General features: G+C 39.5%; 2 protein-coding genes across 9 annotated transcripts in view; one reads left to right on the top strand and one right to left on the bottom strand.

Annotated features, from left to right (window-relative positions):
• PRELID3A (PRELI domain containing 3A) overlaps positions 1-27,787 on the top strand; it is a 206,880-nt gene that overhangs the window by 129,926 nt on the left and 49,167 nt on the right. The gene's annotated exons all lie outside the window — the stretch shown is intronic.
• Positions 1-27,787, bottom strand: part of SPIRE1 (spire type actin nucleation factor 1) — a 216,406-nt gene that overhangs the window by 53,185 nt on the left and 135,434 nt on the right. For 5 of the 7 annotated variants that reach the window (XM_057526508.1, XM_057526507.1, XM_057526506.1 and 2 more), the window contains 2 exons: positions 24,590-24,715; positions 286-363 (listed from right to left, as the gene is read on the bottom strand). In XM_057526508.1, coding sequence (XP_057382491.1) covers positions 286-363; positions 24,590-24,715 — 204 coding nt within the window. Of the gene's footprint in view, positions 1-285; positions 364-11,452; positions 11,561-24,589; positions 24,716-27,787 lie in introns of all 7 variants that reach the window. The other 2 variants (XM_057526503.1, XM_057526502.1) reach the window with 1 other exon arrangement.

Here is a 27,787-nt window from a genome sequence, read left to right on the forward strand (position 1 = left end):
GAGCTTAAACTTTGACTTTCACATAAGAGGATGCTAAGGTATTAATATAATTAGAAAGATCAATATTTTAAAACACTGAAATTCTCAGAGACATTGTGGTGGTTCTAATAAAATTAGATAGTTTTTAAAAAATGGAATAGCTATTTCCTCAAATGTAAGGTTAGGTTTTCAAATTGGTATAATATCATTTCATACTATAGTCCTTAAGATAGACCAGCATTTTAAAAAACATGATACGACTTCTTCAACACTAAACAGAACAGAGAGAATACCCAGCTAGCTCACCCAGTCAGCGTTTTTCAGCTCCTCCAGGTCTGTGTTAGATTCGTTACTCTTCTCCATTTCTTGAATCTTCTTCAGATTCTACCAATTAAAATTCAAATAAAACATTTAAGCACAAAATTTCATTAAGCTACCTTCTCAAATTAAAATTTCAAACGGATACCTTCAGATAAATATATACAGAAGTGTTACTGAAGCAGATAGCACAGAATCTACTCCTCTGTAAATTTCAGCCAATTTCAGTAAATTAAAATAAATGCAGTCCTGAAGAGGGATGGACTGAGATTGTTCATTCTAATTTCCTTTGAGGCCTTGTGGTTAAACCTCAGTCACAATATTAATTCACATCTTCTAAACTGTACTGACATTTCCTTCTCCATCAACCCCCACATTCAATCCATCATTATTCTCACAGATGTAACTTTCTCTCTTTATTACTTAAGTTCTCTTCTTTTTATCTCCACTGTAAATCCCTTAATCCAAACACCATCTTATTTGGCCTGGACCTCTGAAGCAGCCTTGCCCTGGACGCTAAGTGCTAAGCCTTCAGGCAACCATCAATTTAACCCCAACTACAACCCATGTTACAGGAGAAACTGAGGCTCACGAAAGCTAACTAATATGTCTGGGGTACCCCAAGGTGAGTGACAGAGCAGGAGTGAAGCACATGGGAAATGCCCCAGGGCCTCAGACAAGGTGAGTGATGGAGCAGGACTGAAGCAGACATGAGGTAAGACGTATGGAAGGGACAGCACACGATGAGCAGAGTGTTGGGAATGTAGCATCCAGACGCTTAAATAACCCTGAGAAAACGGACGGGTAACATTCTACTTTAACTTGGCCAAAACGAGTATTTACGAATTGGTATTACACAAGGAAAAGAATAGGATTTATGATTTGTACCTGGGCTTTGCACATAACGGGTACTTAATATGTGGTGTGACATTATGTCAAAATCTGAGTAATAATCATTATTAACTAAATCAGGACTCTCAGTTTTCTGACTTTAAAGATATATCAAAGGTACTGGTATTACATTATTTCTGATATTCAAAATTCCTCATTTTTTGCTAGGGATTATTAGTTAGCTTAAAAAAAAAATCTCTGATGACTTAAGCCATAATACCACAATCAGAATTGAGCGGGGAAGAGACTGAAAAGGAGAAGCACACGTGTTATTTTGTTCCTCTAATGACTGCAACCCAGGCTCCATTCCCCAAAGAATTAAAGTACATACTACTTGGGATTTCCCTGGCGGTCCAGTGGTTAAGACTCCACGCTTCCTCTACAGGGGGCGCGGGTTGGATCCCTGGTTGGGGAACTTAAGATCCCGCATGCCGTGCGGCGCGACTAAACTAAGATAAAAAATAAATAGCATAACGTAAAATATAAAAAAAATAAAGTACACACTACTCTATTGACTAGAAGATTCTTCCAGGTTTTTTAACAATTAAAATGGTGAAAGAAAAGAGACTTAGGAGGTGAACTGCCTCTGGGCACCCTGCGACTCTATCAGGCTATGTCATCTATTTATCAGCAGCAGCACTCAAACAATGACAGCTGAACCTAAGTCCCCATCTCCCTCTCCCTAGAAAGCTTTACCCCAGATGCCCATTTAGCTAATTCCCATATATCCTTCTCATTCTTGCTCAAAGGTTACCTTCTCAATGGGGCCCACCTTGACCACCCTATATAAATTCCAAGCCCCACACCCTGCCATGAGCAACCCCTAGTCTACATCTTTCTCCAAAGTCCATCCTGCCTCTAACAGTCCATATGATTTACTTAATATGTTCACTGTCTGCCTCTCCCTGACAGATCCCAAGCTTCCATGGGGAAGTAGTTTTGGTCTATTTTGTTCACTGTTGGGCTCCTCAAATCTCTAGAACAGTGCCTTGCACTTAGTAGGTGCTTAGTAAATATTTGTTGAATATGTGAATTAAGATACTTTCAACCAAGAATGTTCAATCACTTAAATCTCTTCAATAGCTCTTATCACGTCAACTTTAATAAGTGGAAGCTCAATCAAAAGGAAAATTATTCAGAGGAAAATCTGTATTTTCTTCCCTAAACTCAGAATCCCCCGGAAGGATGGGACGGAGAAATCTTATCTGTCATATTTCTCCCATCACCTAAAAAGGCTGATCCCACAGCAACCACTTTATTGTTTATCCAATGATCTATAAACCAAAAGATAATGAAAAGAGCTGAAAACACAGTGGAGAAACTCATCTTTACAAGCCTATGTTGTTTTTAAAAATTCCGATGGTCTCTAGGTCCTTTTAGGATCCAAACAAGAGAAGGCAAGACAAATGTACAGATACAGTAGAAGATGGGAGGTCTTTGGCAAGATGAAATCTTTATCTTTTTTCCTTGAGTCCTACTGCTACTACCAAAAAGGTGATTACAGTAGGTCTCTGAATTGTTCTTTCTGCTTCAGCTTCTTCCTCATTTGGTTTATCTTCTCAATCCCCCATGATGGGTTCTCAGTGTCTCTGTTGTGCCCCTCAAACTGGGGTGCCTATAAGTACTTCTGGGGAACTCTTTTAGTTAGAGCCTGTCCTGGGGATGTTGAGAGAGAGAGAAAGCCAGTTTGAGATACTGGATCCAGCTGTGCCTAAAGCTAGCTGTGCCCTTAGATTCCCAATTAAGGGAGTCAATAAATTCCTCCCCCTTCCACTCATGCTAATTTGAGTGGATTTCTGTCACTTGCAATGGAAAGAATTATGATTTAACATGTCCCCTTAGTCCAGAAATATGAGTTCACGCTTCTACGTCTTAGGGGTGTTCTGGTGGAAGAGTACGAGAAGCATATGACCCTTTTTCCATGCAACTTTAACTGTTACTGTTCTCGGACACATCCCTGATGAAATGTAGCCAGGATGGTCTCACTGTTAAGACTTAAGACATCTCTGTCTTTACTTGTGCTGTGACAAAATCCCTAACTCCCTGCAGCTAAGAAAAACTATCGCTGTCTATAATACTGAAGATAATTTAAATGAATGGCCTGAGAATTTCATGTTTCTTTATTTTTCTGAACAGCAAGTAGCACTAATTGTAGCTCAGATACTTCCTAGCTGTGTGACTCTGGATAGTTATACAACTGCTCTAGTCTTCAGGTTGATTTTCTCACCTGTAAAGTGCAGCTGCTAATAAATACCTTTTCGATTTTGTTAACATTACATAAAATAATACAAAAGAAATACAGCATGTGGCCTGGCTCATATTAAGCAGATTAGTAGATATTAGTTATTTAGCATTTATTTAGTAGATATTAGTTACTATAAGCCAATGAACATCTATGAAGATTTGATTGTGAACACTTCCACCCTATCACAAAAACATTTTATTCTTTTTTTTTTTAAACATTTTATCTTTTAACAAATGAGACCTCTCTTTAGCCTCTTCATGAAGTAAAAAATCCTGACTCAACAATAAATCAGTATAAAATAGCTGAGAATCTGTAAATACTATAATTTAACAAGCTTAAACAAATATGCAATGAAGAATCTCAGGTTTTCTCATTAGCAGCAACACAAATGAGTTATTTGAAAGTAAATTACAGATTTTTATAGTTTTAGAGACAAGCTTCTGTCAGTTATATTCTAGCTTCTGAATAAGTTTTTTTTTTTTTTTGCTTGTACAAATGTAAGAACAGATGCCAACCTGTGCTTGGAATAGGGTGAGAAAGTCCTGAGAGTATCCACATGGCAATAACTCTCCTCATTTCTGACACAACCATTCTCAAGCTAGCAATTAGAACTGCTCTTTGCCAACATCTTTAGTTCCCAGCGTCTTAAAAAATAAAAAAATAAAATCTACTCCGTGAATCACAAGTATATCAAATACTCAGAGTAATGTTAATGTATTTGCATAGATTGAACCACCACCCTTACTGACAATGTATTTATGTATTAACATAATATTTTAATAACAGCATTTTAATGATCACCCTTTTCCTCCATATTGTTAACCATTTAGAACTACTTGTTATTTAATGGTATTCCCCTGTGCAATGGGTACGTTTTCAGCTAGAAACTTTTAAATGTGTAAAAATGAATGTTTCAATAATTCCTAAAAAAAACCTTTTTTTGAACTCAGTTAAAATATGCTAATATTCTTTTAAACAAATTACTTACATAGGGGCTTCCCTGGTGGCGCAGTGGTTGAGAGTCTGCCTGCCAGTGCAGGGGACACGGGTTCGAGCCCTGGTCTGGGAAGATCCCACATGCCACGGAGCAGCTGGGCCCGTGAGCCACAGCTACTGAGCCTGCGCGTCTGGAGCCTGTGCTCCGCAACAAGAGAGGCCGCGATAGTGAGAGGCCTGCGCACCGCGATGAAGAGTGGCCCCCCACTTGCCGCAACTAGAGAAAGCCCTCGCACAGAAGCGAAGACCCAACACAGCCAAAAATAAATAAATAAATAAAATTTAAAAAAAATTACTTACATAGACATCATTAAATACATCTCACAAGTGACAAAGTCACTAATATAAATATTGCCTATAATAAATAGAACGTGTATATTAGCCTCATAGACTAAGAGCCATGATGTCCTTCCTAATTCAGATACTTTTACCACAAAAAAGAAAAAGGACTTCCAAATTAATATTTTGGAAATTAGAGCACAAAAAAGCCCCCAATTACAGCAATTCTTGTGATAAATGGAAGTCTCCCATGCACATAAAGAGCTAATGGATAATTACTAAAGAATATGATTTATATTTTCATCAACCTTTATGGCACTGTCTTAAAGATGTAACATGCTCCTTCTCCCAGAGGGGTGGAAGAGGGAGAAGACATGAGAGAAAGTCAGAGCATTTTACTTAATGAAAAATGTAAAATGTTAAGATACTAAACTATAAGTTGATATTCTGTAAAGCTCAATTTGAATTTATACAGTTCACTGCAGAAATTAGAAAAAGTATAGATGAAGTCGTCAAAGTGAAGGAAATGCATTTCTAGGTTCCAGGAAAGGAACACTGTTCCTCCATTCTCCCAATATTTTTGTAGATAGACAGACATACATACACACACACACACACACACACACTCACTGGCTTGAGTGTTTAATGCCTGTCTCTGCCCCAAGTAGCTGGACTCACAGTATCTCCCTAAAGACATCTATCTGCCCCTTCTGTTTTTATACTCATTAACTGTTCACACCTACAGAAATGCAGTGATGATCATTATAAAACAATCATTAAAATATCAGAGACAATATTTACAAATTATATCACAAAAAGCTATTTTCTTAATAAATAAATACAAATCAATAAGAAAGACCAATACTCCATTAGAAAAATGGGCAAAGAATATGAATACACAATTGAAAAATACAAATAGCTCTTAAGCATATGAAAAGGTACCTGATCTCATTCATTGTAAGGAAAATGTAAACTAAAACTATGAGATATAAATTTTCACTTATCACTTAGAAAAACACATTGTGAAGATGTAGAAAAATAGATGCTCTTACACATTTCCAAGGAGAGTATCAATTAGTAAACCTCAATGGAGGACAATCTCATAAATTTTATGAAAATTATAAATGCACAATTTCTTTGACCCAGCAATCCTACTTTTAGGAGTTTGTCTTACATATACAATCACACCCATGAAAAACAGGTTAAAAACTATCCATTGCAGCATTGTTTATAAAGAGCAAAAGATTGGAAGAGACTTATTAGTTGTCAATAGAGGACAGATTAAATCAATTACAGTCTATCCACACAACAGAACATCACGGAGACACTAGAAATGTAAACACTATGCGCTGATATAAAATGATCTACAAGATTTATTATTAAATGAAAAAAGGAAGGTTCAGAACAGCATAAAAAAGGAAGAAAAAATATTGATATTTTTCTGTTAGTTATACGTAAATCATCTGTGTAAGGACAAAGAAGAAATTAACAGTATTTGTCTCCTGTGGGAGAGACTGTGCAGCTAGGAGACAGAGGGAGAAGAGTGCAGCTTCCTGCACTACTTCTGGATTCCTGGAGCTTGAACCATGTGAATTTTTTATTTGTTAAAATAAAGTTAATTAAGTTCAAAAAGTTACAGGACCTGAAAGGTCTATAACTGAGTTCTGACATGATCTTCTACATAAAAGATTCTTCTGAAGCATTTTAACAGGGCGAGTAGTGACAAACGCAAAGAAACCTAAGGGCAGAGAGGGTAATTTCACTATTGCTGATGAGATGAGTGTTCTGCACATTTACTAACATTCACAAAATAAATCAAATAGAAAAAAGACAGACTTTGACAAGGACTCTAAAAAAGTTACAAATAATAGATGACTTAATTAAAATGAACAAAATGGCAACCTTAAACAGACATCTGGTGGTAGATTCTTTCTTTCAAAAAATATGTTCACCCCTTGGAGGACTGGAAATCCGTTTTGGCTCTAGGCAGAAATTTCCAGTTAACTTAAATGTCATCGCAGTTTTATTACTGGAGGTGTAGGGAGCAGACACGGGAGGGAGAGGCCAGGAGTATGAGAAACCTAATTAAAATATACTTCAACATGTGAATGAGATAGAGGTCTTGTGGCTTTATCTTTGTGAGTGCATTAAAGCAGAAAAGAGTCTCAAGTCATGTCACAGCAGACGTCTTAGGAGTCAGTGTAAATGGCAATGGCACTATGACCGTAGGTGGACTTGGTTATACTGGCTGTGAGGTACTGGGTGGGAAATAGTTACATTTGATTCTTTTCAACCAATTACAGGTTATAAAATGTGGTCATCTGATTTTAAACAACAGACAAAAGACAATTTCATAACAGCCTAATCAATTCCAAAAACACTGTTTTCCCCCCCAGCAACAGAACATACTTTATATATACATATATAGTATTCCATTTTAAGTAAAATATTTTAGTACTATCTTGTTTAAGATTAACTGAGCTCAAAGATTTCATCACAAAATTATGATTCTTTCATAGGACTAGTTGAAATAATATACGTAAATCACTTAATAAACTATTACAGCAATCATTCTGATTATACAGTGTAAAATTACTCATATAATCTTTCGAAAATTCATAATGAACCATGCTGCTTTCCCACTCACCTTCTTAGCCCATAATTTCAATATATGGTCAAATACTAGCAGCTAAAGATAGACTGGCTCTAATCTGGGCACCTAGAAATCATCCTCCCATTACAGGGTTTTATTAAATTTAGGGTAAGATTTAACCAATCAGAAGAATTTGACTGGTGAGGTTTAAAATAAAGTCACATGTAAGTGAGAATCACTCAAACACTTAGAAAATGGAGACACTGGCGTAATGCTCCTTCTAACAGCTGTATCTCTGAGTACCGGAAGAGGAAATAGGTGCCTCCACGGTGCCTCCATTCACACGCCACAGCCCGCATCCCACTTCTGGACTGGCTGCTCCTGGGCTGTGGCTCTTACTGGAGCATCTTGTTCACCACTGTGACCCCAGTGAAATGGAAATAGTAAGAGCACTGAACACACGGCTGTTGGGAGAACTGCAGAGTTAATGCACACCACAGCCTTAGAGCCGTGTCTGCACAGGATAAGCATGGGAGAAATACTAGCTGTTATTCACGTAGTAGCACCTGCCGTATAGGAGACACATGACACAACTGTTGCATGAATGAATAAATTTTGCCAACTGATCCTAATTCCTTTGGGACCTAGTGCTTCTTCACTCGCCAGGATTTGCAATAGACAAATATGGCTGCCGCATTCTCACAGGTCCCCCAAAGTCCCCCAGTCTCTGCCCACCCCCTCACTCAGGTTTATGGACTCCTCCTGTACATCCTCATCTCCTACTGCAAGATCCATTTTTGGTGTTTTCACTATTTCTAAAACCTTAGAAAGGAGTGCTAATCCCAATTCTTTCTATCACTATGGGCAGTTAATTGATTATAGTTTGTTAAACTGTGCTTCAGCTTTCCTCTCTATAAAATGAGGTGGGACGCAAACGGTAGTACTTCCTACTTATCAGGACTATCACGAGGTTTAAAGTGCTCACAAAGGCAATGAATAAGAGATAGTCAGGGATTATAAATGTTTATGTGAAACTGACATAAATTGTTTGAGCCCAGAGCTGCAACTGTGGGCTTTGGATCTTTTTTCCCACAGTACATACATTTCCTTAGAGTGGAAATCTTTGAAAAAATTATAAAAATCCAGTAGCACTCCATCTCACCCCCTACTCCTCAGGTTCCCACTTTGGACAGCAGCTTGAATACACGGGGATGACTATAAAGGACTTAAGGCTGATTCTATTTTGCTGTATTTCTTCTTGAATGTTAATGTGTTAAACACTTAGGAAAATTCAACTATAGAACAAAATGTGACATTTACTAGGTTGAAAAAATCTCATTAATGAAGGGCCCTAGTGTTACCGTAAGCTGAGGAAGCAGCAAGGGGAACATACCTAAAAAGACGACAGGAGATGCTGTCCTCGGTCCCTAATTCTATGACAGGGTTGGGAATATAAACATGGTCCTTGTCCCTAAGATGTTCAGTCTAATGAGGAGACGAACGTAAATGGTAATTCCAATACAGTGTGATAGGTGACAGAAGCCAGAGCAGAGTGCTCTATGAATGAACACAGAGAATAAAGAAATTAACTTCAATCAGCAGAAGCATTTCAGAAGAGTGGACATCTGAGTCAGGTCTTAAGAATAAGTAGGCATTTTCTATGTGAGAGAAGAGAGGAAAAGGACATTTCCAGCAGGTGCAGAGGCCCTCGGCAATCAGGGGCTGGAGGAAGGGTAGCAAAGCGTGAACGCGTGGTAGGCAACAGGGAATGAAGAGCCCAGAGAGGTCAGATTGGGGTCCGGCTGTAAACGGTCCCTATGCTGTGCTAAGGGGTCTAAACTTTCCACCTACAAGCATCAAGGAGTCAACACATCTTTACACAGGGACGGAAAGCTGGAGGATAAACGGAACGCTGGAGGATAGACTGTACACGGGGACGGAACGCTGGAGGATACAGTCTATCCTCCATTAGGAGGCTTTGCCACAGCTCAGGCAAGAGACGCAGACCACTGCACAAGCAAGGCACAGGTAAGAACACGAAGGAGGCTCTGCATCTGGAGACAAGTCAGGAGTGTCAGGGGACCATGATTCGAGAGAAGTGGCAGAAATCAGATGTCCAACACCTGAACCACAGTTCTCTAAGTCATTCAACGTTGATCCAAGATTTATACAGGCCCTATTACACTGCGGTTGCAGCAGTGAATTGGAGAGAAAAGGTCTCTGCCCTCAGTGAGAATGTATCCTAGTGGCAGATATCAATGAGGGGGAAAAGAGACCAGCAAAACAACTCTAGACTGTGATGGCTGCTAGAAAGGAAATACACAGAGTAGTGTGACTTTAAAGAAACAGGCCGAGTGCGCTCACTACATAAGAGCATTTAGGAGACGCCTCAGACGTCCTTTCAGCTGAGGACTGAAGGATACAAATGAAGAACCATAATTGAGAGGGTGAATGAACATAGCATTTATAAGAGGAGTTTAAGATGTCAACAAGCAACTAAATAATCAAGCACCACAGGTGCAGTCACACTTGAGAAGAGATAAAGATCATTATGATCGGATAATCGGGAATGACAATCTACACCATGATAGCCTGCCTCTGAAGAAATCCAAGATGGCTTAACGATATTAGACATCTTATCCCTCAAAGATCAAAATGTTTGGGGGTATTCTACCTTCATTCTGGGGTTGTTTACATGTATGGCACAAGAAACTGCAAGGGGAGAGAAAATTTTCATCACTTTAAGTATATAATCTTCTAACAGAAATTACGTGCATTAAAAACCTTTTAAGTGTCTTCTAATTAAGAGTTCTTATTGCAACGATATGAATATATGTTTCATAATGCTCAATTATTTTTACTGCTCATTCACTTATGACTAATATTATTATATTAGGAATTTCTTCTTTCCAGGAATTTGTTTACCAATAGATTTTAAAATACAGAAGTTTGGGACTTCCCTGGTGGTCCAGTGACTGAGACTCCGTGCTCCCAATGCAGGGGGCCCGGGTTTGATCCCTGGTCAGGGAACTAGATCCCACATGCTGCAAGTAAAGATCCTGCATGCTGCAACTAAGACCTGGCACAGCCAAATAAATAAATAATTTTAAAAATAAATAAATAAAATACAGAAGTTTTAGTCCCCACTGACATCAGTACAGTAGCAATGTCAGTACTGAGTTTACAGCTCAATACTGACAACACTGAGCTTTCCTATAAAATCTACAACACTGAACTGCTTTCCTATGAAATCCATCTTGAATTTAAAATATAATATAAAACCAGATAAAATATGATATAAAATAGTATACATTAACTTCCTAGCAAATTTTACTGGGAATGCATTTAAAATGTTTATCGGTATATATTTTGCCTACACAAAATAAGACTGTTACAAAAATGAGGAAAATCTTGAATGAACAGAACAAAGATTTAGTCACATGAATTGTACTTTCTGCAGAGCATTTTATGACTAGAAGGAATCTGAGCATGTCTATATTTGCCCCCACTTCCCTTTTTAAAGTGAAGTAAACAGAAATCTAGCAAAGGCTATTTGACTTAAGCAGTCGCATGACTAATGAGTGGAAGAATATGATTCACTAACACAGAAGGGGCTTTAAAAAATGACTGGTGTTGCTATAAATATTTTAAATATAATAAGAATGAAAAATGAGTTATTTGTTTGAAAACAAGATTTTTTTTCAAAAGGTTCTTTTTAAACAGTGTACTTCCCTGATACATCAAGTTTTTTCTACAATGATAAATAGAGTTACACCTCTACTGTGAAACAAAGGATTTCCTGGAGAAGGGGGGTGGGGCACACTACACACTAAATGTGGAGGCAATAATGTTAGAGCAGGCTGGGAACATACTGGAATCAGTCAACCGACTTTCTAGTCTGGAAATAATTTTATCTGTCTTTGACATTTCCATTTCCATATTACTTCATATCTAAACCTAACATGATACGTCCCGCCTCCCATCCCATTCCCAACTGTGTGCATGTGTTAGACAGACACACATACACACACACTCTCTCGCACACATGTTCCCTCATGAGCCCCCTTCTCCCCCAACTCCAAATTTTATTCTCTCTGGCTCACACCCCCTTCTTCCCAACCCTGATCAAAAGCCTGTATCAAAGCGTACACCTGCACTTTCCTCCAGGGACTCTTGTCAGCCATGTTCCAGGACAGTCTGTTGCAGGTGACTGTTCTTACAGGAAAACAGCAATAACCGCAGAGAGCACCTTCGCCAGGCTGGAGAGCGGGATGAGGATGGAAACACGGGCATCAGAAGTGCTGAGAACTTCCTTCTATGGGAACCTCTAAGCTAAGCCTCAGTTTACTAATCTGCAAAGTGAGAGTCACAGAACTGGTCATGAAGACTAAATGAAGCAAACAACAGCAGCCACTTTGTGGCTGTAGGGCTTAAAGTATGAGGAACTGATAAATAATTCCATGTAATAATAACAAAACCAGGGACTGATGATCAAAAACTACTTAGACAGCAATGAATTAAAGCACGCTGCCATTAATATAATTTCCTTTTTTCCAACAAAGTAATTTACACTTGAAATTGCCAAGCTCAATCCTCCCCTCCCCACTGCACATGCTCACCAGCTCTAGCCAGTCGAGTTGGGCTGGGGGTGGGGTCACTGGCACGAGGGCATGGGCCGTCTCTTCTTTCACGCGACCCTATGCACTAAATGGACAGCTCAGACAGTCCCTTCATCTACACTTACGTACGAGGATATCAAATTGCTTATAAGACACGGGAACACGTACTCACTTTCAAGGATATCAAATTGCCTTTGAGACACAATAACAGCAGCCTATTCAAATCTTCTCTATCATTTGGAGAACAACCTTAAAGGGTCTCATTCATTGTTTAAGAAGGAAATCATCACATCATGAAAAGAGATCATAATGAAAATGAATTTGCTTTCTAAATAAATAGATGAACTACAAGCCCTTGTGCTTTGTAAAGTAGCTAGGTCTGGTAAATGTAATGACCACTTTATAGAACAATTATAACACTTGGAAATAGGTTATGGGTTTTATATTTTAATAAACTGCCAATTGAACATATAAGAAGTTTAATATAATTAAAGTACTTTTGGTCTATCAAATCAATACATTATCAACAACTGAGCTCAAACGTTTTGACACTAATATTTTACCCTAATTTTATACACGCACACACAAGCATAGGCACACACACAGATATATGGTTGTCTGAAACATCACTGATAATCAGATAATCAATCAACCTGTTGAATCAGAGGTTATTACTTTGAAAATTCCAGTTGACATAGTAACTCACAGGTATAGAAGAAAGATCGTCTGATTCTTTTTTTAAAAGAAATCCCATGGGTTATTAACAAATAAATAAATTTATTTATTTATTTATTTATTTATTTATTGGCTGCATTGGATCTTCGTTGCTGCGTGCAGGCTTTCTCTAGTTGTGGCGAGTGGGGGCTACTCTTCATTGTGGGGCACAGGCTTCTCTTGTGGAGCATGGGCTTTAGGCATGTGGGCTTCAGTAGTCGCGGTGTGTGGGCTCAGTAGCTGCAGCACACGGGCTCTAGAGTGCAGGCTCAGTCGTTGTGGCACGCAGGCTCAGTAGCTGTGGCTCGTGGGCTCTAGAGTGCAGGCTCAGTAGTTGTGGCACACGGGCTTAGTTGTTCCATGGCATGTGGGATCTTCCCGGACCAGGGATTGAACCCATGTTCCCTGCACTGGCAGGCCGATTCTTATCCACTGTGCCACCAGGGAAGTCCCTTGTCCGATTCTTAAATTGTGTATTTTGAGATCTTCAGAAAAAATATCAAATTAGCCCAGAGTTTTTTATTATTAGTGTCAATTTAGCACTCTTGAGACTAGGTTAAAGGTTAAAATGACTAACATACATATATGAACTAATATGTATGAAAATTTTCTTTAATTTCAAGAAAAATGCATACATTGAAGAGGAAAGGGAAATCCATTTGGACCCTATAAGACTTTATTCCTAAAACCTCAGTATTGACAGGCAATTTATGTAGTATAAAATCTGTAATTAAATGGTACAGAATGTTCATGCCAGGATTTCCACATATTTTATAGCTTACCTTCTCAAGACTCACTATTAAGTAAGTTCTTATGTGTAAATTTAAAGAATGGAAAGGGCACTCAAAGGCCTCATCTACAGCCCACAAAACTTCCTGTATTTACTAGAAATATCTTGGTCAAAATGTTTCTAATAGTCAAAAATGCTTTCAAAACTGGCTTCTTTCAACCAGAACATTTCTGAAGCTCTGAAAAAACAGACATAATGCATAAATCATTTCAGTTCAACAGACATTTCTAGAGTGTTTCCTACATGCACACACTGCAGTAAGAGTCACCAACAGGAAGATGATTCAAAACACAGTCATTCATCTCAAGCACTATCTGGCCCAGTTGTGGAGAAACAGTTCAAAGACAAGCAAATAACTCCCAGGGAGTATAAGACGTGCAGGACTGAGGGGTATAAGACACAGAGGGAGTGAAGGGTGGAGGGAGGTACCACGTGAGCAGGCTTTAGGTGGGTAAACAGGAGCTCACCAAGAAGGCAAGGTGGGGAGAGAATGCCAGGCAGAAAGAACAGAAATCTGCTAGGGCCACAGACATACAACAAGCATGATATATTCGGAAACTGTAAGTAATTCTGACTGGATAGTGTAAAATGCAAAGAAGGGAGAGTTGAAAAGGAGAATAAAAACAACTAGGTGAAACGCCATGAAGGCCTCGTGTGCAACACAATGGAGTTTGGTTTCACTCTCTAGGCCATGCGGAGCCATGTTAACCAGAAAGCAAAGTGCCTGTGTCGAGCTGCCAGGTGTCCAGTGATCAGGAAGGAGGAGCGAAACTGAAAGTAACAACCACGCCCTTATTCCCATACTGCAGCAGCACAAACAAGAGGCCAACAAAGGTTTTGCTCTCCTTGCTCCATTTTCCCCTCAGAATGGCGCTGGGTGAGGTCAGGTGACAGGCGGTGGAGGTGGGTGATATTCTCACTGTGGAAGACAACTGGACAGCAGGGCCCTGCATGTGTGGACCCGGGGCTGGTGGAGGGAAAGAGTGGAGGCAAGGGCCTTAGCCAAGGTCCTTTGAGTGCAGGCGCCAGGTGAGGAATGCAGGTGTGTGTGCCCCAGTGGCCTGTGGGCGTGGCACACCAAGCTCGCCATCCCCTCCAGAAAACCAGAGTACAGCGCTCAAGTCCCGTGTGGAGAGGGCAGCCCGCCCCTGGGAGGGCTGCCTGGGAAAGCGGGCCTCGGGTCAGGCCTGGAAGACCACGCGGAGGTTTGGGAGTGGAGCCAGACTCCTCAGGTCAGATCTGTGACCTACAGGAATCATTCCCGACAAAGTGGAAGGTGAACTGGACGGAGAGAATTTAGAGAGATGAGACCAGCAGAAGGCTACTGTAATAACCCAGGTTGGACATGTGGGCCTGAACTCTTGGTGAACTGACTAAACCTAAGCCACATAGGACAAGAAGTGAATCCAGGAAGGACTGATAAACTGTCAGAAAATAGCAGGGAGGGGAGGTCAAGGGACAAGACCGGTTCAGGTGGCAGTGAGGGGAAGAGCTCAATAGGCAGGGGTTACAGTCAGGGGGTGAGGAACGAAAGCCCACGATTTCCAAGGTGGAATGATCGCAGGTTATCACGAGGACAAAGGTGTGTTCAGGTAAGCAGAGTGCTGAAGTAGAGGAGGTGTCAAGGAGACAAAGCTAAAGTTTCTTTTATCAATCAAATCAGTCAAGATGATGGCAGATGACAGTGACAATGGGTTCAAGAATAACAGAAGCGGATGGCATGAGGTTTTGGTACAAGTATGAAGAGTCATTGTTTAGAAGCAGCAGAGAGAGAGAATATCACCAACCGACCCCAGTCCAAAGATCTGAAGCTGTGGAGGACAGAGCAGCCTCCCACAAGAGGGAGGCAAGAGAAAGCACTGCCCTTGGGGGAGCGGGAGTCCTGAGAAGAGCCTGAGGGTACTGAGAAGTTCTTTTTAAAAATGGAGCAGAGTTTCCAGAAAGAAGAATGGAGATTCAAGTTTGTGCTTAGATCACGTCAACAAAGCTTTTGCTTCATTTTTTTTTTATGTATGTATGTATGTATGTATTATGTATGTATGTATGTATGTATGGCTGTGTTGGGTCTTTGCCTCTGTGCGAGGGCCCTCTCCAGTTGCGGCAAGCGGGGGCCACTCTTCATTGCAGTGCGCGGGCCTCTCACTATCGTGGCCTCTCCTGTTGCGGAGCACAGGCTCCAGACGCGCAGGCTCAGCAATTTTGGCTCACGGGCCTAGTCGCTCTGCGGCATTTGGGATCTTCCCAGACCAGGGCTCGAACCCGTGTTCCCTGCATTGGCAGGCAGATTCTCAACCACTACGCCACCAGGGAAGCCCCTGCTTCACTTTAATGAATCATAAATTATATATTAAGAAAAAAAGGCCCTGAACCAAGATGGTGGAATATAAGGACGTGCTCTCACTCCCTCTTGTGAGAACACCAGAATCACAACTAGCTGCTGGACAATCATAGACAGGAAGACACTGGAACTCACCAAAAAAGATGCCCCACATCCAAAGACAAAGGAGAAGCCACAATGAGACGGTAGGAGGGGCGCAATCACAGTAAAATCAAATCCCATAACTGCTGGGTGGGTGACTCACAGACTGGAGAGCACTTATACCACAGAAGTCCACCCACTGGCGTGAAGGTTCTGAGCCCCACGTCAGGCTTCCCAACCTGGGGGTCTGGCAACGGGAGGAGGAATTCCTAGAGAATCACACTTTGAAGGCTAGTGCGATCTGATTGCAGGACTTCGACAGGACTGGGGTAAACAGAGCCTCCACTCTTGGAGGGCACACACAAAGTAGTGTGTACATCGGGACCCAGGGGAAGGAACAGTGACCCCAGGGGAGACTGAACCAGACTTTCCTGCTAGTGTTGGAGGGTCTCCTGCAGAGGCAGGGGGTGGCTGTGGCTCACCGTGGGGACAAGGACACTGGCAGCAGAAGTTCTGGGAAGTACTCCTTGGTGTGAGCCCTCCCAGAGTGTGCCATTAGCCCCACCAAAGAGCCCAGGTAGGCTCCAGTGTTGGGTTGCCTCAGGCCAACAACCAACAGGGAGGGAACCCAGCCCCACCCATTAGCAGTCAAGTGGATTAAAGTTTTACTGAGCTCTGCCCCCCAGAGCAACACCCAGCTCTACCCACCACCAGTCCCTCCCATCAGGAAACTTGCACAAGCCTCTTAGATACCCTCATCCACCAGAGGGCAGACAGCAGAAGCAAGAAGGACTACAATCCTGCAGCCTGCGGAACAAAACCCGCATTCACAGAAAGATAGACAAGATGAAAAGGCAGAGGGCTATGTCCCAGATGAAGGAACAAGATAAAACCCCAGAAAAACAACTAAATGAAGTGGAGATAGGCAACCTTCCAGAAAAAGAATTCAGAATAATGATAGTGAAGATGATCCAGGACCTCGGAAAAACAATGGAGGCAAAGATCGAGAAGATGCAAGAAATGTTTAACAAAGACATAGAAGAATTAAAGAACAAACAAACAGAGAAGAACAATACAATAACTGAAATGAAAACTACACTAGAAGGAATCAATAGCAGAATAACTGAGGCAGAAGAACAGATAAGTGACCTGGAAGACAGAATGGTGGAATTCACTGCTGCAGAACAGAATAAAGAAAAAAGAATGAAAAGAAATGAAGGCAGCCTAAGAGACCTCTGGGACAACATTAAACGCAACAACATTCGCATTATAGGGGTCCCAGAAGGAGAAGAGAGAGAAAGGACTCAAGAAAATATTTGAAGAGATTATAGTCGAAAACTTCCCTAATATGGGTAAGTAAATAGCCACCCAAGTCCAGGAAGCGCAGAGAGTCCCATACAGGATAAACTCAAGGAGAAACACACCAAGACACATAGTAATCAGATTGGCAAAAATTAAAGACAAAGAAAAATAATTGAAAGCAGTAAGGGAAAAACGACAAATAACATACAAGGGAACTCCCATAAGGTTAACAGCTGATTTCTCAGCAGAAACTCTACAAGCCAGAAGGGAGTGGCATGATATACTTAAAGTGATGAAAGGCAAGAACTTACAACCAAGATCACTCTACCCAGCAAGGATCTCATTCAGATTCGATGGAGAAATCAAAAGCTTTACAGACAAGCAAAAGCTAAGAGAATTCAGCACCACCAAACCAGCTCTACAACAAATGCTAAAGGAACTTCTCTAAGTGGGAAACACAAGAGAAGAAAAGGACCTACAAAAACAAACCCAAAACAATTAAGAAAAGGGTCACAGGAACATACATATCGATAATTACCTTAAACATGAATGGATTAAATGCTCCAACGAAAAGACACAGGTTTGCTGAATGGATACAAAAACAAGACCCATATATATGCTGTCTACAAGAGACCCACTTCAGACCTAGGGACACATATAGACTGAAAGTGAGGGGATGGAAAAAGATATTCCATGCAAATGGAAATCAAAAGAAAGCTGGAGTAGCTATACTCATATCAGATAAAATAGACTTTAAAATAAAGAATGTTACAAGAGACAAGGAAGGACACTGCATAATGATCAAGGGATCAATCCAAGAAGAAGATATAACAATTATAAATATATATGCACCCAACACAGGAGCACCTCAATACATAAGGCAACTGCTAACAGCTGTAAAAGAGGAAATTGACAGTAACACAATAATAGTGGGGGACTTTATCACCTCACTTACACCAATGGACAGATCATCCAAACAGAAAATAAATAAGGAAACAGAAGCTTTAAATGACACAATAGACCAGATAGATTTAATTGATATTTATAGGACATTCCATCCAAAAACAGCAGATTACACTTTCTTCTCAAGTGCGCACGGAACATTCTCCAGGATAGATCACATCTTGGGTCACAAATCAAGCCTCGGTAAATTTAAGAAAACTGAAATCATATCAAGCATCTTTTCTGACCACAACGCTATGAGATTAGAAATGAATTACAAGGAAAAAAACGTAAAAAAACACAAACACATGGAGGCTAAACAATATGTTACTAAATAACCAAGAGATCACTGAAGAAATCAAAGAGGAAATCAGAAAATACCTAGAGACAAATGACAATGAAAACACAATAATCCAAAACCTATGGGATGCAGCAAAAGCAGTTCTAAGAGGGAAGTTTATAGCTATATAAGCCTACCTCAAGAAACAAGAAAAATCTCAAATAAACAATCTAACTTTACACCTATAGGAACTAGAGAAAGACGAACAAACAAAACCCAAAGTTAGCAGAAGGAAAGAAATCATAAGGATCAGAGCAGAAATAAATGAAAGAGAAACAACGAAAACAACAGCAAAGATCAATAAAACTAAAAGCTGGTTCTTGAGAAGATAAACAAAATTGATAAACCATTAGCGACACTCATCAAGAAAAAGAGGGAGGGCTTCCCTGGTGGCGCAGTGATTGAGAATCTGCCTGCCCATGCAGGGGACACGGGTTCGGGCCCTGGTCTGGGAGGATCTCGCATGCCGCGGAGCGGCTGGGCCTGTGAGCCACAGTTGCTGAGCCTGCGCATCTGGAGCCTGTGCTCCGCAGAGGGAGAGGCCGCGATAGTGAGAGGTCCGCGCACCGCGATGAGGAGTGGCCCCCACTTGCCGCAGCTGGAGAAGGCCCTCGCACAGAAACGAAGACCCAGCACAGCCATAAATAAATAAATAAATACTTTTTAAAAAAAAAAAGAAAAAGAAAAAGAGGGAGATGATTCAAATCAATAAAATTAGAAATGAAAAAGGAGAAGTTACAACAGACACTGCAGAAATACAAAGCATCCTAAGAGACTACTACAAGCAACTCTATGCCAATAAAACGGACAACCTGGAAGAAATGGACAAATTCTTAGAAAGATATAACCTTCCAAGACTGAACCAGGAAGAAATAGAAAATATGAACAGACCAATCACAAGTAATGAAATTGAAGCTGTGATTAAAAATCTTCCAACAAACAAAAGTCCTGGACCAGATGGCTTCACAGGTGAATTCTATGAAACATTTAGAGAAGAGCTAACACCTATCCTTCTCAAACTCTTCCAAAATATAGCAGAGAGAGGAACACTTCCAAACTCATTCTACAAGGCCACCATCACCCTGATACCAAAACCAGACAAAGATACTACAAAAAAAGAAAATTACAGACCAATATCACTGATGAATATAGATGCAAAAATCCTCAACAAAATACTAGCAAACAGAATCCAACAACACATTAAAAGGATCATACACCATGATCAAGTGGGATTTATCCTAGGGATGCAAGGATTCTTCAATATATGAAAATCAATCAATGTGATACACCATATTAACAAATTGATGAATAAAAACCATACGATCATCTCAGGAGATGCAGAAAAAGCTTCTGACAAAATTCAACACCCATTTATGATAAAAAACCCTCCAGAAAGTGGGCATAGAGGGAACCTACCTCAACATAATAAAGGCCATATACAACAAACCCACAGCAAACATCATTCTCAACGGTGAAAAACTGAAAGCATTTCCTCTAAGATCAGGAACAAGACAAGGATGTCCAGTCTCACCACTATTATTCAACACAGTTTTGGAAGTCCTAGCCACAGCAATCAGAGAAGAAAAAGAAATAAAAGGAATACAAATTGGAAAAGAAGTAAAACTGTCACTGTTTGCAGTTGACATGATACCATACACAGAGACTCCTAAAGATGCCACCAGAAAACTACTAGAGCTAATCAATGAATTTGGTAAAGTTGCAGGATACAAAATTAATGCACAGAACTCTCTTGCATTCCTATACACTAATGATGAAAAATCTGAAAGAGAAATTAAGGAAACACTCCCATTTACCACTGCAACAAAAAGATAAAATACCTAGGAATAAACCTACCTAGGGAAACAAAAGACCTGTATGAAGAAAACTATAAGACACTGATGAGAAAAATTGAAGATGATACAAACAGATGGAGAGATATACCATGTTCTTGGATTGGAAGAATCAATATTGTGAAAATGACGATACTACCCAAAGCAATCTACAGATTCAATGCAATCCCTATCAAATTACCAATGGCACTTTTTATGGAACCAGAACAAAAAATCTTAAATTTTGTGTGGAGACACAAAAGACCCCGAATAGCCAAAGCAGTCTTGAGGGAAAAAAATGGAGCTGGAGGAATCAGACTCCCTGAGTTCGGACTATACTACAAAGCTAGAGTAATCAAGACAATATGGTACTGGCACAAAAACAGAAACATAGATCAATGGAACAAGATAGAAAGCCCAGAGGTGAACCCACGCACCTATGGTCAACTAATCTATGACAAAGGAGGCAAGGATATACAATGGAGAAAAGACAGTCTCTTCAATAAGTGGTGCTGGGAAAACTGGACAGCTACAGGTAAAAGAATGAAATTAGAACACTCCCTAACACCATACACAAAAATAAACTCAAAATGGATTCGAGACCTAAATGTAAGACCAGACACTATAAAACTCTTAGAGGAAAACATAGGAAGAACACTCTTTGACATAAATCACAGCAACATCTTTTTTGATCCACCTCCTAGGGTAATAGAAATAAAAACAAAAATAAACAAATGGAACCTAATGAAACTTCAAAGCTTTTGCACAGCAAAGGAAACCATAAACAATACGAAAAGACAACCCTTATAATGGGAGAAAATATTTGCAAACGAATCAACGGACAAAGGATTAATCTCCAAAATACATAAACAGCTCATGCAGCTCAATAGTAAAAAAATAAACAACCCAATCAGAAAATGGGCAGAAGACCTAAATAGACATTTCTCCAAAGAAGACATACAGATGGCCAAGAAGCACATGAAAAGATGCTCAACATCACTAATTATTAGAGAAATGCAAATCAAAACTACAATGAGGTATCACCTCACACCAGTTAGAATGGGCATCATCAGAAAATCTACAAACAACAAATGCTGGAGAGGGTGTGGAGAAAAGGGAACCCTCTTGCACTGTTGGTGGGAATGTAAATTGATACAGCCACTATGGAGAACAGTATGGAGGTTCCTTAAGAAACTAAAAATAGAATTACCATATGATCCAGCAATCCCACTACTGGGCATATACCCAGAGAAAACCATAATTCAAAAAGACACATGCACCCCAATGATCATTGCAGCACTATTTACAATAGCCACGTCGTGGAAGCAACCTAAATGCCCACTGGCAGACGAACGGATAAAGAAGATGTGGTACATATATACAATGGAATATTAGTCAGACATAAAAAGGAACGAAATTGAGTCATTTGTTGAGACGTGGATGGATCTAGAGACTGTCATACAGAGTGAAGTAAGTCAGAAAGAGAAAAACAAATATCATATATTAACGCATGTATGTGGAACCTAGAAAAATGGTACAGATGAACTGGTTTGCAGGGCAGTAGTTGAGACACAAGATGTAGAGAACAAACATATTGACACCAAGGGGGGAAAGCCGCAGTGGGGTGGGGATGGTGGTGTGATGAATTGGGCAATTGGGATTGACATGTATACACTGATGTGTATAAAACTGATGACTAATAAGAACCTGCTGTATAAAAAAAGAAAAAAAAAGAATGGAAAAGGTTGAGAAGAGATCAGCAAAGTAAGCAACAAGAGTAGCAGATGAGTAAACAGGACACAACTCATGTCTATAAAGACCCAGATGTGGGGTGGTGCCAGCAGGTGACAGGGTGAGATATGGCCGAAACCCTGACCTCAAGGTCCCCAACCTTGACCAGGGCCTCGCTGGTCTCTGTGGGCATCACAAAAGCCACCAATGGTTCCAAACACTCGTGTTCTTTTACTCCATTTGTGAGCATTTTCTTTAAATAGACTTTTATTTAAATAAATAATCCCGTTCTAAGAGTTTGTCTGGCAAAGGAAAGTTTTCATCAAGAGCAAATAAAAAAAAAAAATTGAAGCTCATTGGAACAGAAAATTTATTAATTCTGTTCTTTAAGCTCAGAAATGATTCCTAAGACTGTCTGTGTCGGAAGGGCTCTAAGAGCTCATTTGCTTCACTCTAACCCCACAGGACTCTACTTATGCCCTAAAAATAACACTAGCCTCTCTGGAGAAGACAATCTCAATTCCAACAAGCTAGAGAAGACAATTACCAAAAAAAAAAAGTAATCTTTTTGGTAAATCTACTCTTTACTAAACCTTAATTGAGGATGTGCTTTTGGATGTTTACTCGGAAGCTTTTAACTGGACCCTTTGTCCTCTGGTTCTGTCCAGGAGGAAAAGCTAGCTTATGACGTATTCATAATTATTTTTCAAATAACAATTAGTTCACCCTTTCTACCCTGTTAAGGATTTTCTTCTTGGGTCCAATTCTATAAATTCCTAGAAAAATAGACATAACTTTTCATTAGCCTATCAAAAAAGACAGAAAGAGAAAAACAAATACAGTATGCTCACACATATATAAGGAATCTAAGGAAAAAAAAAAAAAAGGTCATGAAGAACCTAGTGGCAAGATGGGAATAAAGACACAGACCTACTAGAGAATGGACTTGAGGATATGGGGAGGGGGAAGGGTAAGATGTGACAAAGTGAGAGAGTGGCATGGACATATATACACTACCAAACGTAAAACAGATAGCTAGTGGGAAGCAACCACATAGCACAGGGAGATCAGCTCTGTGCTTTGTGACCACCTAGAGGTGTGGGGTGGGGAGGGCAGGAGGGAGGGAGATGCAAGAGGGAAGAGATATGGGAACATATGTATATGTAAAACTGATTCACTTTGTTATAAAGCAGAAACTAACACACCATTGTAAAGCAATTATACTCCAATAAAGATGTTAAAAAAAAGACAGACTATAAGCAGTATCCTGGTTAGAACTAAAGAGGAATGCTTGGAGCTCTTATTCATACATATAAAATGGATTTTTTTAAGGTGATTTATTAAGGGTGATCTGAATAAACTTACATATTACCAGAACTAATTAGTCATACTTTATTTAATATAGGTTAGTATTTTCCTTCCTCCCTTACACATCCCATATGTGTCTCTCCCCAAACTCTGTGCCATCGTGGGTTTTAAACTAGTGTTTCAGATAAACTCCATACTTCAGTCACAAAAGAAATGATACCCACCACTGATCATGTACTGAGCTCTTACTATGTGCCAGGTGCTTTACACAGATCTCAAGAATCTTCACAACTGTCTGTGGGATGTAAAATACGGCAATTCACCTTGTAAATAAATTAGAATGATTCTCTTTGGACTCTACACGTACTTTTTTTTCAACTAAAATGTTTTTATTACACAAAATTTTATAAAAATTGAAAAATACAGAAGTTATATTAAAGTAAAAAGGGAAAGCTCCCTCTACCCCCCACCCTGCCTCTGTAGTCTCTCTATTCCATAGTACAGAGTTTGGAAGGTTTATTTTTATGTATTAAGTAGGTCAGCTGTGTTTCCCATTCTTGGATAAGTGGCCTTCTATAGGAGACATTCTATGGGGCCCAGCAGCACACTCCCCTCTGGGCACCAGGGCTATATGCGACAGAAGTGACCCTCTGTGGGCTGCATGGGCCTTCAGTTGTGGCAGGGCTGACTGCTGTGGGTGCGCTGGTGAGTGGGGCAGGACCCCGGCCTGGTTGGCCGCCAGCCCCTGCCTCATGCAGTGACTACTGGCCCACTGTGGGTGGGTACACATAGTATTTTTAACTCATAGACACTGATAGATAATAAATAAAATAGCTAAAATGAGGTTCTGGATTATCTGAAAGTTAATTCACATCTCCCGCATTAAATATTTAATCACATCCACTATAAAAGTTAAATTATCAGATGTGTAGCTTCCTCTCTGCGTCCTTATGCCTTCCTGAAAGACACACTAACATGTTTTACAATGGACAAAAGAAGAGTGGCAGAAAGAGGGTGAAAAGCAAGTTATATGGAAAACTGACTAAACCAGTTCAGTAACATTTATTTTCCATTTGTAAGGAAGCTTTATGAAAATCTTTGTTTTATTAAATGGATTCACACGGTAACATTTTATAGAACAGATTTAATTCTGCCGAAGTTGCTTCTTTCCTGAATGATTTTCAGCACTCATCAGAAGGATGGCAATAAATATTTTAAATAATATGATAGGCAATGTTGAAAATTCAGGTTTCTCTTTCACAATGCCATTAAATAGGAAAGCAGTAGTACTTACCTCCTTTGCACTCTTAATTTTAGTCAGAAATGTATGCAGCTCCATTGTCTCTGCAAACAGTGCACGACACACTGCCTGATAATGATTTGGTGCCTCTGATGCAGTTGGGAGATGAGCAGCACATAACTACAGAAGAGGAAAATAAAGGTGCTTTTTTATTATCAGTGGGGTTTTTGTACCTTAAAAACAGACACACCCAGTATATTCACATTTTCATATCAGACAGCAAGGCAACCCCACAATTCCCATCACCCAAAGCTTAATGCATCACAAGACGACCAGTAAAGTCCACACAATTATATGGAAAAAGTGGTCCAGTAACTAACAAACAACCAGCAGCACAGATGAGCTTACTAGAATTAGTTAGCTTCTACTTGAAAATGATAGGGCATATGTAAAAGTTTTGGTTGGGAGTAGAAAGGGAACTACCAATTACCGAGTACTGATCAGAACTCAAGTATTTTAATAGCTACCATTTATTGAGTATTTATCATGCCATGTTTGACATGTCATATACACAGCATAATACCATTTACTCTTCAACGTAACCCTGAATTAGCACCGTTATATAGCAACAGAAACTAAGGCTTCAGGGGAGTCAAGTGACTTGTCCACAGTCATAAAGTTAACCTAAGGGAGAAGGAGAATTTGACACAGTCCTATGTGATTCTGAAGCCCAGGATCATTCTAATACACACTGAGTCATATAATTTAGTAAAAAGAATGTCAGGAAGACATGTGGACCACTGGGAAGATACCTCGTCAGTAGATGGGGAGTGGAGGAAAGAGGGCAGAGGGCAGAGGGCAACAGTCCTAACGTCCTTTACAATAAACAGCCCATAACCCCCACAAAACTACTTGTAGGTAAAAGATGCAATTTAACATCACGCACAACAATTTAGAAAAATCAAACACAGCTTATTAGATTGGAAAAGACATCCTGTCAAGAGCCTAGTGCATTTTATTAAAAAGATAATTTTATCTTTCTATAAAATAATAGTTTTGTATCTGTGTACAACAGTTATGTTTTAAGGTACTTCATTTGCATTAAAAAGTTGTAAGTTCTCCCTTATTCTTTACTATATTCAGTAAACTTGACATTAATACAATTACTGAAAATACACATTTATTATATTTAATAACTTGTATCTTTTGGAGAGTAAAAGATATCTTTATAGCTTATAATATCTTTCATAATGTGTCTTTCTGTTATTTTTTCATTTGTAGTAAGTATTGTATGCAATTTAATAGTTAGATTACTATCTTTAATAAAATACATTCTCAGGAAAATATCTTGGGTTTCAGTAAGAAACTTTTTCCACAGTACCAAAAACAGGCTAAGAATTGATTCCTCGGGAGCATGAAAAGCAAAAATCTCACAAGCTTAATTATTCACAAAGTGACCAATGAACAGAAAGTATATTTTTTGCTCAATTATTTTTGTACACAGAAAACAGCTTCCCATATAGAATTATCATTTCCAAGGTTATGAAAGGCATCTGCTAGGACTTTCACCTTTCACTAATCCCACAATTTTATATTCCAATTATATGTTCTGAATATGGCATAACATTTTTGACTGTAATTCACAGTAAGAAATACATTTTAGGGGGCTTCCCTGTGGCACAGTGGTTCAGAGTCCGCCTGCCAATACAGCGGACACGAGTTCAAGTGCTGGTCTGGGAAGATCCCACATGCCGCAGAGCAACTAAGCCCGTGAGCCACAACTACTGAGCCTGCACTCTAGCGCCCATGAGCCACAACTACCAAGCCCGTGTGCCACAACTACTGAAGCCCGCGTGCCACAACTACTGAAGCCCGTGCGCCTAGAGCCTGTGCTCCACAAGAGAAGCCACCACAATAAGAAGCCCACACACCGCAATGAAGAGTAGCCCCTGCTTGCTGCAACTAGAGAAAGCCCGCGTGCAGCAACGAAGACACAACGCAGCCAAAAATTAAATAAATAAATAAATAGAAATACATTTTACATAAGGATTCAAACACATGCATATGTATATGTTTTATACACAAAAATTTCACAAAACAAAACTTACACATTCAATTGATTTCACAACCCATTAACAGGCTGTGCCCTGCAACTTGGAAAACACTGGTGTAAAAGTCTAAAATTTTTTTAATGCACATGATATAATCTTATATGTATAAGAAAATCCACAAAAACTATTAGAAGAAGCAATTTTAGCAAAGTTGTGGGATACATGATCAACACAAAAAGTTCTATTTCTATACAATACTAATGAACAATCAGAAAATGAAATTTAGAAAACAATACCATTTTTTTTAAATAGCAAAAAAATAAAATACTAAGGAATAAATTTAACCAAGGAGGTGCAAGACTTACACACTGAAAACTCTAAAGCATTGATGAAAGAAATTAAAGAAGACTTACATAAATGGAAAGACATCCCGTATTCATGGGTTGGAAGACTTAATATTGTTAAGACAGTAATACTACACAAAATGATCTACAGATTGAATGCAATCCCTAACTAATTCCCAAAGGCCTTTTTTGAAGAAATGGAAAAGCTGATCCTAAAGTTCATATGGAATTGCAAGGGGCCCCAAATAGCTGAGACAATCCTGAAAAGAACAGAGCTAGAAGACTCACACTTCCAAATTTCAAAACTTACCTCAAAGTTATAGTAATCTAAACAAAGTGGTACTTGCATAAGGACAAACATACAGATCAATGAAATAGAACTGAGTCCAGAAATAAACCCATATATCTATGATTGATTGATTTTTCACGGAAGTGCCCAGACCATTAAGTAGGGAAAGAATATTCTCTTCAACAAATGATGCTGGGAAAACTGGATATCCACATGCAAAAAAAAAAAAAAAAAAAAAAGAAGTAGTGGTACCCCTATCTCACACCATACATAAATATTAACTCAAAATGGATCAGAGACCTAAATATAAGAACCAAAGCTATAAAACTCTTAGACGAAACCATAGGCGTAAACCTTCATGGTCATGGATTCAGTACTGGTTTTTAAGATATGATACCAAAAGCACAATAAACAGCATATCTTGTTTTATTGTACTATACTGTGCATCGCAGATATTGTGTTTTTTTACAAATTGAAAGTCTGTAGCGACCCTGCATTGGGCAAGTATATCAGTGCCATTTTTCCAACAGCATTTATTCACTTCTTGTCTCTATGTCACATTTTGGTA

Source organism: Balaenoptera acutorostrata, chromosome 13 (genome assembly GCF_949987535.1).
Source record: "Balaenoptera acutorostrata chromosome 13, mBalAcu1.1, whole genome shotgun sequence".
In the NCBI taxonomy this organism is placed as follows: Eukaryota; Metazoa; Chordata; class Mammalia; order Artiodactyla; family Balaenopteridae; genus Balaenoptera; species Balaenoptera acutorostrata.